This window comes from Lampetra fluviatilis, chromosome 37 (genome assembly GCF_964198595.1).
Source record: "Lampetra fluviatilis chromosome 37, kcLamFluv1.1, whole genome shotgun sequence".
NCBI classification, from domain to species: Eukaryota; Metazoa; Chordata; class Hyperoartia; order Petromyzontiformes; family Petromyzontidae; genus Lampetra; species Lampetra fluviatilis.
The window spans coordinates 1590664-1611329 of record NC_136311.1 but is presented as its reverse complement, the minus strand read 5'-3'; the positions used below and the strand labels follow the sequence as shown (position 1 = coordinate 1611329).

The following is a 20666-nucleotide window of genomic DNA, read 5'->3' as shown; positions in this document are numbered from 1 at the left end:
ATTGATATGGACTGAAACTAGTCTTATAAGCATAGTCTGGCCTGTTAAACCGAAACTGGCTATGCTGATGATCTGTACATAAGCAGTCACCCTACAATGTAGAAAATAAACAATGAGCTGTAGTGGTCCATAATAGAGTTTTTTGGGTTGGATTGCGTAAATATAATTGTGTCGTTAAACCCGCCACAGCCAGTTAGTATTTGAATTGTAAATGTTGTGGGTTTACTCTCCATCACATCGGTGTGCTGAACTAGTAACGAATTGGCATGTTATGTTTACGTGACAAACTTTACTAATTGGCTGTGTATGGTGGTGGCGGGTTTAACGACGCATTTATATTTACGCAATCTAACCCAGAAAACCTCTATGATGTATATTGGTCACGAAAGCCTACTACGTGCTAAACCAGCTGTAGTGGTGTTTCAAACATTGGGGGAAAAAATGTGTTGACGTTCGCAACTTACCAACATAGCTGTCATTGGGCCCAATGGGTGGGATTTTGTAGTCGACATGCTCATTGTGAAAAAAATGGAAGGGCTGATAGGTGTCGAAGACAAAGTCTCCCAGGTACTCATCCAAGTACGTGGTCAGAATTCGCTGATCAAAACTGTCTAAGACACGGCCTCCATACACCACCTGTGCAACAACGTGCAGCATTAGAAAGGTACAGTGCACGTGACCCATATATATATTCAAATGCAATCGCATACTGAGTATAGAGTTTCATCAGTGGACATGTCCTTAAAAGGAATACATAAAAATACCCACCTGGCCTATCAGGTACTTGAGGTTGTCCCAGGGAATCTTGCCTTGAACTCGCTGGTGTGCCTTGGTTAGGTATGTGTTAAGAATTTCCATGCAAACCTATGTACAGACACAGGTGTTTTAAAGTTTTGCTTTATAATGCTCATCGCGCCTTCATTGTGAAAAAGAATGTAAGATTCCTTTGTTTATAACCAGGTGTGAGCCCAATGCTGCAGGACGTCCCTGATGTCAGGAAGCCCGGGGTAAAATACCAGACAAAGGTAAAAACTTTTACCAATTTATAACAAAAAATTGGTGCAAAACAGTGTAAATAAAATATGAAAATTGGCTAATCAACAGTTGTGCCAAACTAATGCACTATGTACTAATGCAAACATTAAAGCATAAATATTTAAAACAAGCTGGCTAGACAATCCATTAAAAGGATTTGGCTATACAAAGACATTTCTGCACCAAAACAAGCAGCAAACATGAAAATGAATGCACACGTTTGCACGTAAATACCAATATGCACGTATTCCATGCACACACATGCTAATATCATATCGGTACACAGAATTTCATTAGAGCATTTCATTAGAGCATTTCATTAAAAAACGCTTTTTCAAGGTATTTTATTGAGAATTTTTCCAAAAAGTATGCGGATTTGGAAAGAGGTATTGGTAAGTGGAGTAGTAAATTTTGTAACAATTGTTTTATGGGTTTGTAGCTTTTGTGGCATATTGTGTCAGGAAACAGATATGTCATGGGCATAGCAAGCACACCTTCGTGCTACCCGTAAACACACACAAACAGCAGTGTAAAGATATTTGCACATTCGTTAAAACTATAAGAGCAATAAAACACATGTTGACAAGCAGAAAGTAAACCACACCTTATAAACTGAACAAAAACAACCTTATACCATAGACTCCTGAATAATAAACTGGATGCCTTATCATTACTATATTTTTCTAATGACCTCTTCCTCGTGCATAGACTAATAATAGGGGAGAGGAGTACAGTGAGTTATATGGAGATCCTGGGCAACAGCTAGGGAATGGGGGCACTGAAAGGAAGAGGGTGGTGAACCCACGGAGTGTCATGGCTCATAGGGGACTGATGTCCAGGGCTCTGGGGCTGATTCTGGGTAATTCCTGGGTTGGTACTGGGCTCGCAGAGCCTGCTTCTCAATCCAGTACTGCATAAGTATGATCCATGCTGTCCTAGTAGACATTATCATCAGCCATGATTAATCCACTGCTGGACAAAGGCCTCCCCAGACTCTCACCATCTCTCACAGTCCCGCGATGTATCAATCCACCTAATCCCTTTTCCAGGATATGGATAAGAATTAGAGGGAGGGATACTCTTTGGTTTTTTCGGTAAAGTCACGTAGGTAAAAAAAAGAGAAAACAAATCAATTAAATCACGACATTTCGAAGGCAACACAAGCCTCCGTCTTCAGGTGGCACCGTCACAGCAAAAATCACTGTATCAAATCTAGAATTAGAGGGAGGGATATGGTGGTCACCTGGAAGTCAGACCGATTGAAGTTGTAGGGGACGTTCCAGCCAATCTTGCCGTACTTGCGACGCTCCTGCACAACGGCGTGGAAGAAGGCAAGCGTGAAGACGAGATGGCGGAAGTCAGGGTGGGGGCAGTCCGACAGTGCCTGGTGCGACACCTTGAAGTACGTCGCCCTCAGGTTCAGCTTCAAGCCACTTGGGGGCTCCGTTACGACCTGGTGTGCATTAAGGCACAAAGCAGGGAAGCACAAGAAATCAATACAGATTTTTGAGAGTTGAATAAAAATCAAATGTGTTTTCGGGTTGTCTCGCATGTTGTTCGGCATGATGCTCAAATGTTTTGTTCCATGTGCTGGGAGCTTTTTCACGAACTGAAGTTAAGCAGCTTATTTTCTTCCTCGATTGGATATTGTTGTTAGCTGCTGCTGGTGTTGCCAGGTCTTGACTTTTGATTGGGATCAGCTCTCTGATGTGCACCTCAATTCAGTGCCAAACAACACGCGGTACAAGCCAAAAATCAGTCAGAGCTATATATACAGCACAACCACTAAAATCTAAGCAGTAGTGTTGAATCCGAGTTTTCGGTGTGTGTGGGGTGTGTTTGGCGTGATGATTAGTACCCTCTTCTTGGTTCTTTCGGTAAAGTCACGTAGAAGGAAAATAATAAAATAATAAAAATAAAACATAATAAAATAATTCTCACGACGTTTCGGCCACAACGCAAGCAGCCGTCTTCAGGTGGAGAGCAGGTCTGTCGAGAAGACAGCGTCTGAATGGCACGCCCCAGGCTTGGAGACGTCTGCTTGCGTTGTGGCCAAAACGTCGTGAGAATTATTTTATGATGTTTGATTTTTATTATTTTATTATTTTCCTTCTACGTGACTTTACCGAAAGAACCAAGAAGATGAATCCCTGCAGTCACGAAAGCTTTAAATCGAGATTAGCACCCTGCCGCATGTCTACGATAACCAAGACCTGTGTTTAACACATGGCTGGTATATTGGTAATTGGTATCGAAAACCCAGCCTTGGCCTCCATAGCTTAAAATTAGCGACTGACACGGTATGTCACCACAAGCAATGGTTATAAGGTTTCTGAACAACTATAGTTTTAGTTTTATGCTTAAGAGGAATTGTATCCTAAAACCATCGTTTTATCCACACCACAAATAAGAAAAGCATTATCACAGATAACAAGATTAATACTCCTTTAAGCCATTGATTTGCTTATCTCTATCATGGTGCCCCATACCATTGCAGGTAATGAATGCTTGTACTTCAATAGAGTATATCAAGCATGCGAAGGAAGTTTAACATATATACATCACATATCATGTACATGTGTATACATGCACAGCCCTTTAGTCAATCAACTTCTGGATGAGATCCTCCTCACACTGGATAAGTAATGGTGTTTATTTGACCATACTTCACCACAATGGTGAGCGAGGGTACAGTTAAGGCGGGCAGCATAGACATTGGATTACAGCAGTACAGTACAACAATGGATGTGTATGTACTGCCTTATGCTGACACTGTAGCTCCACCAATTAAAACGTGTGTTTTATCCCCAATCTATTGTGTGCTTTGCCTTGAAAGATTTCCGCAAGATGCCAATGGGGAAGAGAGGAGTTGGCTCCGTCGTGAGCCACACACGCAGGTTTGGGTGTGGGTTGTGAAGCTTGCCCAGGGCCTCCTCTAGATCTCTGAGCCACCTCACCAACAGGTGGCAGTTCTGCAGCATCAGCCACAGGCCCCGTGCTGCTGCGTGCTCCAGCAACTTTAGGGCTACCTGTGTGCGCACAAGCAACGCAGTTACAAACCCACAATTGCACAATGTCAACTCACAACATATAATTTCATTGTTCGCCTACAACAATCACAATGTAGCATGCACATTTGGATTCATCCGAAATGAGTGACCTATGATGCTAACTGTGAATGGGCCTTGGCCCCATGCGGACTCCCTGGGACTCGTTTGTGTTGCTCTGGCCTCACCGGCTGTCCCAGGGGGACGTTGTTGGTAATGGACTCTGGTGCAATCGCATTCAGATGGTATGTAACCTGAAATTGTAAAAATCTAAGTGGTAATATGTACTGCATATGCTGGGCATTGTGATGCATGTTTGTCATCTTGCACAACCAAACTGTAAGGTTATAAGATGGCTCACAGGTGGCAGTACAAGTCAGGTTATTGACCTATCCATACATATTTATGTTGGGGTTATAGCCTCCTATGTGAGGGTTTTCTCCAGGGGATCCAGTTCACCTCACAAGTGTAAAAAAACATTGAAATACTACACTTATTATTCTGTTTTAAAAATGCAATTAACCAGCCATTCATCAATGCTTCTCTCTTGGGAGGCTAGGGAAACATCATTCGCACTTTCTAAAACAGGAAACCACCTTCTCCTGGCCTTGGCCCATGGCAAGGATCCGCAGGTGCTTCCTGGTGAAGCCCAACTGCTCTGCCAGCTTCTTCAAGTCACTGGCGGGGTTAGCACCAGGGCTCAGAATGAATATGACGGGCGACGCGGAGCTGCTCTGGTCAAAAACATTCTTCATGTTGACGACGGGTGGCTGCACGTACCTGCAGCACAGACGTGAAAGAGACAACATTCGACCACCTCTGTGTAACAAGCAACTCTGCATGTACTGGTGACACCGTGATAACGGCCCAAGTTGATTTTTATGTCCAGGCGTCTTTGAGGTTAGCGTGACTGCCACTCGATCCAGAGATCGGCAGTTCAAATATCGAGCTTGTGATAACGCTGCAGGGTTATCATGAGATACGTGTGAGAACTTATCCAACTGAGTCGTGCAGTGATTACAGAACACAGCTCGTAATTGGAAGGTTCTGCGGTTAAAATCCTGGTGGAGGTTGACACAAGCCCTCTGTCCTTCTGGAATCAATTCAATCAGTACCACTTTGTAGGATGTCAACAGTGGTTGTCCTACGGATAGACTCAACTCTTTGATAGTAATTTGGAGATTTTAGCACTTATCCATGGACGTAAACAGGCAATTAACTTATTACATCTGTTTCAGCAAGAAATTTACATTCACTGATGTTTACAATGCTATTTTAAAAAATTCCTACAATCATTAATTTAACATATATAGGATGCTTTACTCCTAGTTATATAAACTAGAAGACACCTTTAGAAACAGTACTGCACCAAGACGATACTTGGTGTATGGGTAACAATGCTGATGCTGCAATGCAAGTTTGATTCTAGGTGTATCTGCAATGTGGCTTGGCGTGCGTAGGCTCACTTCTCGCCCATGGTAATAGTGACATAGTCAGTAATGGCACGGATCATCCGGTCCACGCGGAAACAGCGTAGGTGCAGCAGACGCTGGAACGCTGTCAGGCTATTCTTGTGCTCACAAGGGATTGTCGCCTGTTCCGGGGCATCCAGATCAAACCACTGATGTGCAAATGGCACGTGCATAGGAGGGTTAGACACAACAGTGCCACAAACATAATAACTGCACATGCAGTGCAAAGCTGGGTTCACATCATGAGGGCAGATTGTACAGATGCTATTGCTATAAATATAGCACTTTAAATAAATAAACAAGCAAGGCTTTCATCCTAAGAGCAGACAACACAACATTTAAGATTATTCATTATAACGCTGTGAAGTTCCATGGCATTCAGGACTTACTAAATAAATAAATAAATGCAAATCCTTATTTACTGACCATGAAACTCTTTATTACTAGTCACCAAAATGAAGATGCCCTTGACCCTTGTTGACATTATGAATATGCACTTCAAAGTGCTTGTGACACTTGCTTGTGATAAGAAACTATTTCAAGACCAGCATTTACAATTCTTGGAAATGCAAAATGAGTATCGTTCAGATGCACTCATTTCTCAAACCGCGCTACCGACAAAAACAACTGAGCGAAATGTAATGTGGAAAGCTTGTCAGATAATGCGTAAGCTTATACTCACAGCCTTCCAGTCCACTTCGTGTGTCTCAATATCCCCTGGAAGATTCGAAAAAGCCTCAGGGGACACTTCTGCTAATTGCACCACGTCCTCCCAGCCCTGGTCAGGGATCCAACCAAATGGCTTCTGCCTTTTACTCCTCTCCTGGGATATGTTTCCTGCAGGGTACATTTAATAATGTAAAGTTCTGCACTATTTATACCACACATAATGTTAATCTTAGGTAATATTACACCATTAATGTTTTTCACAATTAAAAAAAATGTCACAGATTTTACTCAGACTCAGGCGATAATTAAATGTTGTACCTTTCAGGAAGAAATCCAACTCTCTCTGAGGCACCTGACCGCCTGCCTGCTGAATCTTGAGTGTCATATTAAATGAGAATGGCAACTTGTGTTTTTCAAACAGCCCTGTGAAACAGTTGACAAACTTCAAAACCATCATTTATACAGCTAAGAAATAAAAAATAAAAATTCGATGGCAAACAACACTAAACCAGTAGAGCAATCACAGTTGCTCTTTGGAAACTGGAAAAATATCATAAAACACGTGGACATAATAAAATGAAAACTCGATTGGCGGTAGGATTAATGATTTTTACGATGTTTTTAAGTCAGTGTTTAGCCTAGAGAGAGTATGATACATTAAGCAATGAGAATGGCCCAAGTGATCAAGACCAATTTTAGACTCAATTAAAACCAAATGGGCAAATCTGTACAAGATTTTGTGTAAACATAAAAATTATTCCTAACATTGTGGATTAAAAATAGAGTATGTTAACACACCTGGCATGGACAAATTAACATGTATGTGTAGATTCCTTTGTGAATCTACTGCTGGATGAAGGCTAGTCAAGGAGGTCATTTGACCTTATTTCACCACGTTTGTCAGTGCGGTTTAATGAAGAGGAGGCCAATGCAAAGTTTGAATATCACTTGCTGGCAATATTAGCCATGGCTGGAAATCAAACTCAAGTAGACAGGTTTGTATCACAATGCGCGAAACACAGCACCAATGTTGCACCACTTAAAATGTATATACGCTCTATCTTTAGCATTCAAGATGATTTATGGATGGTAAAGAATACTCGATTTAAATTCAGGTCATTTTCTTATCACACTCAATAATGCAAACTATATTTGCTATGTTTTACACATTTTTGAAGTGAGGATTTAAATTCCAAAGGGGTCTCAACGTAGGTATACTGTAATTTAATTTATCAAAGTCCCTATCAGGTGTGGGATGTACCTGTGCAACCATAGTTGTAGACTCTGTAAGTCAGCGCATCCATGATGTTTTGCAGGCGCACGCCGAGGTTGCTGTCTGGGATTGAGTGGCGCAGAGAAAACCTGAAGACTCGCAGGAAGGAGGAGAGCGAGTACTGGTACATCCTGTTTATGAGGGCCATTTCTGACAGGCCGAAGAAAAGAATTGCTCCACGTTGAGCAGCAGGGCGATACCTGTTGCGCAGGATGTCAATGTCCACAGTCGTTTGCTCTGCCAGGGCCAGTTTCTCGGAGACCTGCCACAAGGTGATGATCACACATTGCACTTGTGCACTCTTTGATAATGCTGAAGTAGCCAACCCTTAAAGTTGACTTGATACCGCGTGCAAAAGACATAATGACCACAAGCAATATTGTGATTCTAAAGTCAATCAGCCATACTGTTAGCAAGTAGCAAGAAAAATATGACATTTAGTAGGACCCAAAGAAGCTCAATGTGGCCTGGGATTCAGAAAAATAATAGCCGGAATCAATTTGGATCAAGTCAATGTAGTGAGTGGAGCTAAGCCTTCAATCACTACAACACAGGGTGAGTACAGTATTCACATGCTTTTCTCTCTACATGTATCGTTTGCCACCCTTCCATCTCCACTCTATACACCTCTCCTCTCTCTTGCTTGAGTGCGTTTATTTCCTGCCTCTTCGATCTGATCTGAATACACCTTCTATCTCCAACAAATGCATCTCTATCCTATTGTCTCTTTTAAATGCATCTCTTCTAACATGTCTCTCATATATTTATTATATCTCTCATTTTGTATGTCTCAGAGAAATGTATCTCTCTTCTACCATAGATCTAATATCTGCTCTAAAATGAATCTCTTTCGTATCTTATCCCTTTTCTATCTTGTCTCAATAAATATCCTTGATCTCATCTGAATTAATTTCTCCTGTAATCTCCCCTATCACTTAAGGATACATATGAGGAGCACGAGAAACACGATAGACATAAATAAAACACGAGAGAGACTAAGAGGCATGAGAAAAACAAGCACGACACAATAGAGAAATTATAGTTGAGAAACGTTGAAAAACACGAGCAGAGACACGATGAGAAAGACATGAACGACAGATGTGAGCAGGATACGAGAGAGACAAGAGAGAGACACGAGGTGTAAGACGACAGAAACGAGGCAATAGACACGGATGTAGAGGGAGCCAAACACCTGTCTGTGCCAAGGAGGTGGTGTCATAATGTGAGGATATGGAGGAGACTGTGGAAGAGGTCAGTGTCGATAGGGGTTAAAGTTAGGGCTCATGGTACATTTGATTTTTTTAGTTTTGGTGTATTTGATAAAAGCATAATTTAGTTGATATGTAAAGTATTGGGATAATCGAGTGAAAACGATCTTGATAAAGCATTTAATTGAATATGTGAATTACGTTTCAACCCAAAGCTTTAGCAATCATCATCAGTGTTCCGCTGTGCTCATATTTACTGGTGATCCTGAGCGAGTGGTGTAAATTAGACATATCTATGATGGAGATCAGCCTCTCCTTAGAACAACCACTGTTCTACTGACCTTTTTATTGACTCAAAAAAGAGCTGATGTACTGAGTCGACTCCTCACTCCAAATTTAACTCACAACCTTCCAATTGTGAGCAACAATGTCACTCTGCCACCCAGCCAAACACCCAATCAGGCACATGCTATATGCAATTGAATGTAAGAGATTGAACACGACGCCTATATACAGTATTTGAAGTTGTCATGTTCTCCCCGTGGTTGCGTGGATTTTTCTGCGGTCCTCTTGTTTTTTCCTCCACATTTAGAATCAACATGCGTTTAGAATATTTGGCTGCTATAAATTTCCACATGATAAGCCATTTCTTTGAGCTATCATTTGTGGCCAGGTTGCTTCTAAAAAAGATCTATATAGCTCAGTGGGCCTTACCTGGTAAAATAAAAAATTGTTTAGTTTAAATGTGGAAAGGTGAACTGTGATACAGTGTGAGGACTACAGTACCCTTCTGTTCTTTGTGTAATTCTGCAATCTTGAGGTGATCGATATTTTACAGGCGGTTGGCTACATACTTGCAAATGTAAGTTATTGTTACAAAACCCTCGTGTTGATGATTTGTATTAGTGCTGTCCCAGATGACTATGACTTTGTGTTGGAGCAAGTTGAGCAATGCGGTGCACCTCGGTGGCTTTGGCCTTGGTCTCATCGAGCGTCTGCACTAGCTGTGCGTTGTCCAGCATGTTCCCTGTGGACGTGATGAGCTCACGGAGGAGCGAGTTCTCCAGCTCCTTTAGCAGCTTCTTGCTGGAGCTGGTCTCCTGGACGAGGCGCTCACGCTGCTCCTCCAGCTCCTTCCGCTCAAAGTCCACGATCACGCCAAGCAGTTGATCTTCCAGACCCTTCATCGTCACTGACTCACAAACATGTGCACGAACTCGTTTCAGCTTCGCGCAATCACACGTGTAGGGTGATGCTCAGTGGTAGAGGGAGGCGCTGGTGGGCTCTGCACTTTTTCAAAAGAGGAACAATTATTTAATTCTCCCGGTCTTCTGTGATCTTGTTTGGCTTACACACCACTGTTAACGCTCTACATGTCCGCGCACTGGCGGAGCCAGTGGGGTGGGGTGGCACGTGCTTCCCCAATGATCCGATTGAAATCCATAATTTCGATCGGATCATTGGGGTTTATTAGTAATAAATCGGCATTTTGCGACCCCCACTGCCACTGTGTAGCATATTATTATGTGCCAGGGACTCTATGAGATGATAGGACAATAGTCTGCGTCCATAATTGGCAATAAGTAACGGCAAAGCAGTTATAAGTAACTCACATAATTGTGCACAGTTTCTTATACAGTACACGACTTCCCTGAAGGCAAACATCCTTCAGCGAGCGCGATGCCGATCATACACGGTTCAAATTCGATCCTCGATCGATTGCTGCTCCATCGCGGCACACGCATCGAATAAAAAGCAAGGGACAAGTCCTTACTTACTAACAACTCCTCTATCATTTTTAATTGCTGGAGGGGTTGCCCCCCATACCTGAAAATCCTGGCTCCGCCATTGTGTCCGCGAGCAAATTTGACTTTTACCAAAATTCTTTGCGCTTCGTGGGCCCTCTAGTGTTCGTGGAGGGCTCTCGCTTGTGGCAGTCAACATGCGCGCCATTCTAAATGACTGCTCATGAGACTCTCAAAGTCGAAACTAGTCCAAGATGTCTCTGCCTAAACAAGTGCTGCTGGAATACATAAACTAAATGCTATGTCGGGAGATAGATGCTCATCTGTTGATATTAATCTATTATGTATGTATGTATGTTGAACTTATTTCGCACCGTACGTAGCCAACCATGCTAATCGGAGGTGCGGGGGAAGGACAACAAACTAAAAACTAAAATCAGTTTTAAAGAAATGAGCAGGGGCGGTTTCTTCATTAGGGCGATTGGGCGACGCACCACCAATGTCATTCAACCACAGAGTCACGCTAGCCGTCACTGTGCCTCTGGATATAGTCCAATCAGCGTCATGTCACGTTCTGTGGAGTACCGCCTCTTTTTGGGCGATTTCACTCCGGCTGAGAATCGCCCCGTGTGGTCCCATAGACTTACATTCAAAGATGTTTTTTTTCTAACGGGGGGCGCTGCAATGCATTCTCTATGGCTTCCGGGAGGGCTCGCACTAACGTACTTACGTCATCATACGTAAGCACGTTGCATCCAACAATATTATTTGTCGCCACCTTGTGGAATCTTTAATAAAAGAAACTTGAGTGGATTGTATTAATAGTGAGTATAGAAACAAACAAGATGTATTGTAAGAGTCACTTTATTTTTCATTAATATTAAAGAAGTGAAGTTGCCTTTACATGCTTAAGCTGTTAATTTATCCTTTGCATGGGTGGACCTTATCCTTATAAATCATCCAGACATTTGCCCCCCCTGAGAGATTTTGCAGGAGCCGCCACTGGAAATGAGTTTTCATTCTAGATTTAAAAGTGCATAGCTCCAGTGGCTTCCTAATATCGGAAGAGCATTCCAGATGGCCGCAGAAATACATCTGAAAGTGCGATGTCGTGACCATATTTTTCAATAACTAGCCAAAAGCCGCTGCGAGGATGACCGCAGCTCGCGTGATGGTTTATGTTCCTTGACGAGATCAGCAAGGTATTGTGGTTCATTTGTGGCAAGCACTTTGTGTGTAATGAGTGCGACCTTATAATGTATGCATTCAGTAACCGGAAGCCAATGCCGTAATTATATGGTGACGAGTTTTGAATGTTTTGTTGACTAAAAGCACATTATTCTGGTTGCAGAGAAGGTATAAAGGAAGATTTTAGCTGTTAAAGCATTCCATGTAAAATTATGCGATTGTTCAAGAATGTACATGAAGGCACTCAGATTTGTATGCTGTTAACAGAGACCTTAACATGTAGGCAAGGTGACGTGTTTGGTATTTATCACCCACACTGTTAAATCTTGTGATCGATGTTATGCTCATTTTACATGATGACGAATATACAGGTTGTTAGGGTTGGGATTTCTGCGTCTTCATCCAAGGTGTCAATAGAAATTGAGAATGTGTAGGCAATAGAGAGGTTCATGTATTTAGCTATTAGTATGCATTATGCAGGATGTTGTGAGGTCAAGAGATGTATGGCGTTTGTAAGATCGTTTTTTAATGGACTACACAAACCAGTTTGAAAGAGTAGAGAGAGAAATTATTATTTTAAATATGGGTGTTTGAGGAAGGAATAATGTTTTTTTACTGTTAGGGCCCCTGGGCCAGTGAGCTGGACTTTAACAAAACAACTCAAAAGATATTTGTTTCCCATATGCATATATATGTGTGTGGAGTATGCGAGGAATTTAATTACAGGTTGCGTTAACTTGTAAGTTTGTAATAGATTGTGAAAATAAAGTTTTGCAAAAAAAATCAGGTTGTGACAAGTTGGGCACATGCATCAGATGCAGGAGGGCAGGTTACCGATCAAGGCATTAAAGTACCTAGGGGTCAGATGGTGGGGTATTGTAATAGTTGACATTAAAGGCTGGGTACTGAGTGTGTAAGAATTTGGCATGAAGCAGAAAGAAGATCATTTTAGTGGGATGTGCTGGCATTTTGAGCATGAATTTTACAAATATAGGATTTTACTTGTTACTCTGGGATTTCATTTGCACACAGTAGCCTATTATGCACCTTGGGCAGTCTTTAACATCCACTTTAATCAGAAATGTTTACAGCAAACTGCAATGTTCTTGTAAATACCTCTTCTAAAAGGAACCTTCAGGTCATTTACAGCAGTTTTCCCACCTGTGTAGTTGATGACCATGGTTTTGCTGTAGACTGATGGTGAGTACTTGGGGTTTGCAAGCTTGGTGTTGAGATAGAGCCTAAAATTGGGATCAAAGTCCACTTCCTTGTCCCCGAGGACAATGAACTGGCGTCCCTGCTGCACTTGGACATTCCGCGTGATCACGTTGTCCACCACGGGATCAATAAACTCATCCACGTCTTCGAAGAGGCATGGGAAGCCGTATTTGAGGGCAAACTCCAAATGGTTCAGGAAATCTGGCTTGTTGAATGATGTCACCTGCATGATTAACAGCAAACAAATCAGTAAAAAAAATCCACGTTTACATTTTTTTTATGTATTTAAAAGCAAAGCTATAGCCAGACACATCTGTCAAGGTGTGCAATGTACCATCATCGTTCAACTATGTGGCTGCAATACTAATGAATGATAATATTCTACAAGGGCTATAAAACTGAAATTTGTCATATAGTTTAGTTTATTCTTATCTCCAGAAACATCCAAAATACAACATATTTTCATGCAGGCAAGACAGTAACAAAGGTAGAAAACCAGGTGACCAACTATGGGGTATGCAGCGAATACGATGCATAGGAGCCCAGTCGGCCACAAGGGGACCCCGAATCAACAGATAAACAAGTAAGAAATGTTAAGAAAATTTATTTTAAAAAATATTACAACAATCTTACCTATAAAAGTAAATTTTTGTCTGTCTGTGTGTCTGTCTGTGTGTGGACACACCTTGTGACGCATTTAACTCACAAACTGCTGGCTTTACGTTTCAAATCGCAATTTCTTTTTCCCATCCGTCAAATGTAAAGTAGTTAAATTAACTATTTACTACTATTTATTATATTACTATGCTGAGCGCATGCTGAGCGCGCGTCAAGGCACGCATCTGCGCATGCGCAAGAACGCTATCTCGTGGTTCCCCGAGCAACGCACATACGCGATCAGTGGGGGCGGGGAAAAATTATCATTCGCGTTAAAAATGCTAAAAAAATACACACAACGCCAAGGTAAATTCTTCACAGTGTGATGTCCTCCTCTCCCTCCACCTCAATGTGTGCAGTTACTACTATAGAGCCAGGGAGATGGTGGGTAGCAGCCCAGTCCCAGCCTACCAAGGTGCCACCTTGGCCGGCTGAGCAATCTAGGCAAGGCCGGGGGCTCTCCACGGGACTAGGCCTCACCACGGCACTTTGTATAGTTTGTAGATACTGCTATAGAGTCGATATATACTATTATAGAGTCGGTAGATACGACTATAGAGTCAGTAGATACTCCTACAGTCAGTAGATACTACTATAGTCAGTATATTCTGCTGCAGAGTCGGTCGATATGACTATAGAATCAGTAGTTACTACTAGTCAGTGGATACTACTATAGAGTCCATAGATACGACTATAGATTCAGTAGATACTACTATAGTCAGTAGATACTACTACGGTGAGTAGATACTACTGTAGGGTTGTTACGGGAGGGCTGTAGGTGCATGGGATCCAACGGGGAATAAACACAGTGGGCGGAGCTCCGGGAGTACACGGGGGGGGTGCCCGCAGCGACGTCCGCATCAGGCAGCCTGGGGGGTTGTGATCCTGACGGGGGGGGTATAAAAGGGGAGGACAGAGAGAGCTCGTGGCTCAGTCTGGGAACGAAGGAGGAAGAAGGAAGATCTCCTAGTTAGAAGCCCTGGACTCCCCTCGACGCCGCCCTTGTCAGGGCTGCGGAGGATCAAGCCAGAGGCGTGGTTCCGTGAACCAGGGTCAGTACCCTGGGACTCCGGAGACCGTAGCCCGATTCACCAGTGTCGGGCCAGTTAGCCTCCCCTAGCCCGTTAGTGGAGGACTTGGGAGTAGGTCAGGATTAGCTAGGGTGTATCCCCAGTTATCCGGGTGAGGGGGCCGCTACCCCCTCTAGTGCTGTCCTGTACCGACAACTTGTAATAAACATACGTGTGCCTCAACCTGGGTGTCCAGCGTACTTACCGGTACTTCATCTGGGGTCAGAAGTATTACGAACATGGATACACGTCAGACAGCTCGAGCCAGAGTGCCGGACGAGGACACTGCTGAAATCGTTGAGCCCGAGACGGCTCACCAAGACATGGTACAGCCGGGGCCTGACGCGTTCCTGCCGGGGCATCGGCATGAAGAGGGGCCGCAGCCAGACGCGCTACGGCTGGCTCACGAGAGGCTGGCGGAGCTGCTGTATGCCGCTGCCGCCACGCTGGAAAACATCACGCGGCTGGGGGCTGGTGGTCCACCACGGGGCGAGGGGAGTCGACGACCGGAGCGCCTTCCCGCCATTTCGGAAGACTCCAACTTTGAAATTCCCGCCATCGCCACGGCAGCTGCAGAGGGCGTGGCCGGGCTAAACCTTGGCTCCGACACCGCTCTCGCTGGGACAGCCGCATCATCGCCAGCGGCGGGAACGTCATCACGGCTGCGACAGGCGATTCCATCTGCCATTCGCGCCGACGCACAGCCGAGTCCTGGGGATAGCAGCCTGCAGACTTCCAAGGCGAACGCTGCGCTGCAACAACGCCTACCTCCGCTGAAGGAATTTGTTGGCGCGGAGGGCGACTGGGGCGGCTTCCAGCGTCGCTTCATCGCCCACCAAGAAATGGCTAGGTGGTCGGACGACGAAGCCCTCTGCGCGCTGCCGGCGCTCCTCGACGCCGACGCGCTCGCCGCCCTCACATCGGCGCCAAGAGAGAAGCGTTCTACTCTGCCGAGGGCGCTACAACTGCTGGCTGGGGTCTATGGACCATCTGCAGAATGCAGACAGCAGTTCTACGACCGCAAGCGGGGTGAAAAAGAGTCGCCCCTGGCATACAGGACGAGCCTCCTGGCGCTGGCCAAAACGGCTTTTCCCCGTATGGACGACGACGGCGTGGACGCGATGGTCACGGAGAAGATCCTCCTCCTGGCAGACGACCTGGACATCGCTGTCGTCGCACAGGAGGACGCCGAGATGACCTCTCTTCAGGCGGCGCGCCTCCTTCACGCCAACCTTCTGTCCCTGCGGCGGAAAGCCAGCAGGGCATCGGCCGGGCGTGCGGTGGCTGCAGCCACCCTTCAGACGGAGGAGCTCTACGCCGTCGACCACCGACGGCAACAGGCGCAAGGAGCACGGGCGGGCCGGGACGGCTCAAGCCGGTTCGACCGTCCATCGTCTCCACCGGGGGGTCCGCGGTGTTTCAACTGCGGCGTTCGGGGCCACGTCGCCGTGGGGTGCCGCTCGCCTCGACAGCGCGGGACGACGCCTCGACGGGACGCCGGGCCTCCTCCTCCCAAGCTCCAGCAACATGATCCGGCGAGTCGCGGCACCACACATGTTTGGCCAAAGCACCCGCCCGTTGCACACTCTCGCACCACAACGAACGGGGGGCCGATGTTGCGTTGCGACGGCCCAACGCGGATCACTGCGGGGACTCGAATCGAGCCCGAACAGTGGTCCGTGTTGGCCCATCGCGTGGTAGCCGCGTCGTCAGGGTCGTCGGCCGTGGTCGGACACATTGACGGGGTAGAGGTACGCATCCTGGTCGATACGGGGGCATCGGCGACAATCATTTCGGAGTTAATTTACAATATTCTGCCTGTACAAAGCCGGCCCTTACTGCCGGTTAACGTCCCATTCTATGCCGCTAACGGGGGCTCTCTGGGCATCATGGGACAGATTCGCGCGCAAATTTGTATCGGGGACATCAAATTGTCGGGGCCGATTTTCGTTTCCTCCTCGCTGGCGGTTCCGTGCCTGCTGGGGACGGATTTCTTAGGAAAAATGCCAATTCGTATTTTGATCGACCAAGGATGCATTGAGCTTCCGTCAGGGCGACGCATGGCCTTCCTGCCTTCCCCTGCGGCGGCTCGGACGGCGTTCGCGACGGTACCGGCGTTTGTCGTCAGAACAGTTAGTGTGCCGCCGGGAGCTCAAATGCTAGTGCCTCTGAAACTTCGTAAGCCCTTCGCTATGGGCGTAGGGGATCAGGGTGTTTTGCTGGGACCGTCTAGGGCCGGGGTTAGTGCACCTAATTTGATTCCGGCCCAGACCGTCGTAAGAGGGGACGAGGACCCTTTCATCGCGGTCCTCAATGTGGGGTCGCAGACAGTGGTGGTCCCTCAAGGGACGGTGCTCGCTCACGCGACGCCGGTACCCTGCGAGGAACCTGTCGCGAACCATGTTGGCACTGCTTCCCGAATGCTCCCACATTCGGACAGCGATGAAGGGTGGCTCGACGCGCTTTGTGCGGGATCGACGGACCTGACAAATTCAGAGCGCCAACAGCTTAGAACACTACTGAGGGAATTTTCCGACGTTTTCAGTCGGGATAAATATGATTTGGGTTGCACTCACCTGCTGCGTCACCATATTGACACGGGTGACAGCGCGCCAATTCGCCAAAATCCGTTTCGGTTAAGTCCCGCCGAAAAGGACCATGTCAAATCGGCTGTTGATGACATGTTAGCCGCCGACATCATTTCTCCCTCCACCAGCCCTTGGGGAGCGCCGATCGTCCTGGTTAAAAAGCAGGACGGCTCGTTGCGGTTTTGCGTGGATTTTCGGCGCCTTAATAAAATTTCGGTTGCCGACGCATACCCGCTCCCACGGATGGACGAATCGCTGGACGCCTTGGCGGGAGCGCGATTCTTCTCCACACTAGATTTACTTTCGGGATTCTGGCAGCTTCCTCTGGACGATGATTCTAAGCCTAAAACTGCTTTCCGTACACCGCACGGCCTGTTCCAATTCAACCGGTTGCCGATGGGCTTACACTCAGCGCCGGCAACTTTCCAGCGATTGATGGAATTGGTTTTGGCTGGATTGCAATGGGAATCGTGCCTGATTTATTTGGATGACGTTATTGTCTTTGGTAAAACTTTTGATGAACATCTCCAGAGGTTGCGGGCGGTTTTCCTAAAGATGCGGGCTGCTAATTTGAAATTTAAGCCCCAGAAATGCCATTTGTTACGCGAGTCGGTGCGTTATTTGGGGCACATCGTAGGGCGCTCGGGTATTGCTACCGATCCCGCCAAAACGCAGTGTGTCAGCTCCTGGCCGACTCCCACCTCGGTGGGAGAGGTCAGGAGTTTTATTGGCTTCGCATCATATTACCGACGCTTCGTCGCTAATTTTGCAACGATTGCCAAACCCCTACACGCGTTAACATCGAAAGGGGTTCGGTTCCACTGGGGTCAGGAGGAGGAAGCTGCTTTCTGCTCCCTTCGGGACGCCCTGGTAAAGGCTCCTCCCCTGATTTACCCAGATTTTTCTAGGCCGTTTTTGCTCGACACCGACGCGAGCAACACGGGTATTGGAGGTGTGCTTTCCCAGGTGGTTGACGGCGTGGAACGGGTGGTTGCGTACGGCAGTCGGGTGTTGTCTCCAGCGGAGCAGAGATATTGTGTCACCCGTAGGGAACTGTTGGCAATTGTCTATTTCATCCAACAGTATCGCCCATATCTGTACGGTCGGCGTTTCACCGTCCGCACAGATCATGCGGCACTGCAGTACGCCCTGAAGGTTCAACAGCCATCGGGACAATTGTCCCGATGGTTGGAGGTCCTCCAGGATTTCGATTTCGAAAACCACCTACCGTAAGGGCGTTCGCCACACCAACGCTGACGCTCTGTCACGGATGCCAACCGCCTCCGAATGCGCATGCCTCCTGGGGTCTGGGCGTTGCAAGCCGGCAGGGGACATGATGAATCCGGTCCTGGCGGCCGCCGCCAATGACGAAACATTGGTCACCATTGAGATCGCGGAACAGGGGAAAGATTCCCTGCTTGGGTTGCCCGTTAATGAATGGGGGCGCCTCCAAATGGAGGATTCCTCCCTCCTCGCGTTGCGTCGTCGCGCCGGGGAGAGGGGGCGGGGGACGGGTGAGGCCGACGCTTGGGGCATGCACGCAGGGTTGCTCATGCATTGGGACAGCAAATCCCACCGTCACCGGCTGGTGGTCCCTTCGGGATTACGGGGTAAGGTGGTGTGGGCTGCGCATGAGCGCCTCCTCCACCTGGGGACCCAGAAAACTCTCGCCTTGCTCCAGCTGAATTTTTTTTGGCCAGGCATGACAAGGGATGTCACTGATCTGTTGGCAGCGTGCCCTATGTGTGCGCAGCGCAAACCACCGGCACGGGAGTCGAACCCGCCCTTGCAGTCCATCCAGGTCTCCCGAGTAAATGAACTGGTCGCACTCGACATTCTGGGGCCATTCCCCGCCACCCCCAGGGGAAACAGATATTTGCTTACTGGGGTCGAATATTTTACGCGCTGGCCTATGGCCTGGCCCCTGCCAAATCAGTCGGCAGCAGCCATCGTCGACGCCTTTGTCCAGGGTTATGTCATGGACAAAGGTGCTCCGGAGCGGTTGCTGACCGACCAGGGTAAAAATTTTTCCGGGAAACTTCTAAAACAAGTCTGTGATCTCCTAGGAACGAAAAAAATTCGAACCTCTCCTTATCACCCGCAAACGGACGGGATGGTCGAGCGTCTGCATCGCACCATCTCGTCTATGTTGTCGCAGCAAGTCTCGGACTCACAGACTGATTGGGACTTACAAATTCAAGGGGTTCTAGCGGCATACAGATTGGCTCCCCATGCTGCGACGGGATTTTCACCATTCTTTCTTATGTATGGCCGCGAACCCGACCCACCTGTTTCGGCACAGCTGCAGATCCCCGCGCCGCTGGGTAAAATTAAATTGGATGAACACGTTAAATTTAACCTTGACAAACTGACTGAGGCGCGGGATGCTGCGAGGCTAAATTCTGACAGGCGTCAAAAGGCGAACGAGCGCCTCAGGCTGGCTCGCGCGCACGTGCTGCAGTGGAAGCCGGGGGACAGGGCATGGCTGCACTGTCCCCAGGTACCACTCGCGACCTCCTCTAAACTCGTGCGCCCGTGGCGGGGCCCCGTCGAGGTTGTCGAGGTTTTGAGGCCTCAGTGCGTTCGAATCAAATGGGGCAGGCGCCGGTGGTTTGTACACCCCTCTAGGCTAAAACCGTTTGTTGCGGTGCGAGGGCCCACTCCACACGCGCGGGGCCAAGCATGTGGGGGGTCGACCGACTCGGAGGGTCCGTCGCTGCTCTCGCCTGATGTGTTGCCGGCTGTCCCACCCACAGGTGCACCGGGAATGACGGGCTCATGCCCTACAACCCACACGGGTGATGCCGACGGTCGCGCCACTTCAATCGCGACCTCATCTCGAAAGGGACAGCCGCCACCGGATGGTCCGCCGTCCGGGGTTGCCCCGTGTGACGGGCCTGCGGCAAGGACGCGCGCTAAGATGCGCAGACTCTTATAATATACAAAAAGAAGAAATTTTTTTTTTTTTTTTATTTCACGTGTCATGGTTACTGTATGCTGCGTCGGTGGTGCGCTCCTGCCACATTGTGTGTGTTGTGGGTGCGTTGTGTGTCGTGGGTGTGCTGTGTGTGCTGGGGGAGTTCCTGGCTAGTTGTATATACGCGCTTTTACGGATTTCGTATTTATACGGGGGGGGGGGTGCGTCGGACATTCCCTTCGGGGGTGTGCTTGTTCTTCTTGTTGTTCTTGTTGTTGTTGTTCAATTTGCATTTTGTTGAAAAAAAAATGAGGCACACACGGGGTTGAGGGGTAAATGTTCCTTTATTGGAATTGTTGCAGCCGGGACGGCTGCGAGCTGTAATGGGGGGAGTGATGTAGGGTTGTTACGGGAGGGCTGTAGGTGCATGGGATCCAACGGGGAATAAACACAGTGGGCGGAGCTCCGGGAGTACACGGGGGGGGTGCCCGCAGCGACGTCCGCATCAGGCAGCCTGGGGGGTTGTGATCCTGACGGGGGGGGTATAAAAGGGGAGGACAGAGAGAGCTCGTGGCTCAG

At 47.3% G+C, this 20666-nt stretch overlaps 1 protein-coding gene across 1 annotated transcript in view; it reads right to left on the bottom strand.

The window, feature by feature from the left end:
- Positions 1-20666, bottom strand: part of LOC144945446 (dynein axonemal heavy chain 10-like) — an 86942-nt gene that overhangs the window by 3778 nt on the left and 62498 nt on the right. The window contains exons 59-69 of the mRNA XM_078873962.1: positions 12799-13078; positions 9667-9896; positions 7485-7758; positions 6542-6646; positions 6237-6391; positions 5549-5703; positions 4679-4862; positions 3864-4064; positions 2279-2488; positions 769-864; positions 465-636 (exon numbers count right to left, since the gene is read on the bottom strand). Of these exons, the coding sequence (XP_078730088.1) occupies positions 465-636; positions 769-864; positions 2279-2488; positions 3864-4064; positions 4679-4862; positions 5549-5703; positions 6237-6391; positions 6542-6646; positions 7485-7758; positions 9667-9896; positions 12799-13078 (2062 nt within the window). The remainder of the gene's footprint in view (positions 1-464; positions 637-768; positions 865-2278; positions 2489-3863; positions 4065-4678; positions 4863-5548; positions 5704-6236; positions 6392-6541; positions 6647-7484; positions 7759-9666; positions 9897-12798; positions 13079-20666) is intronic.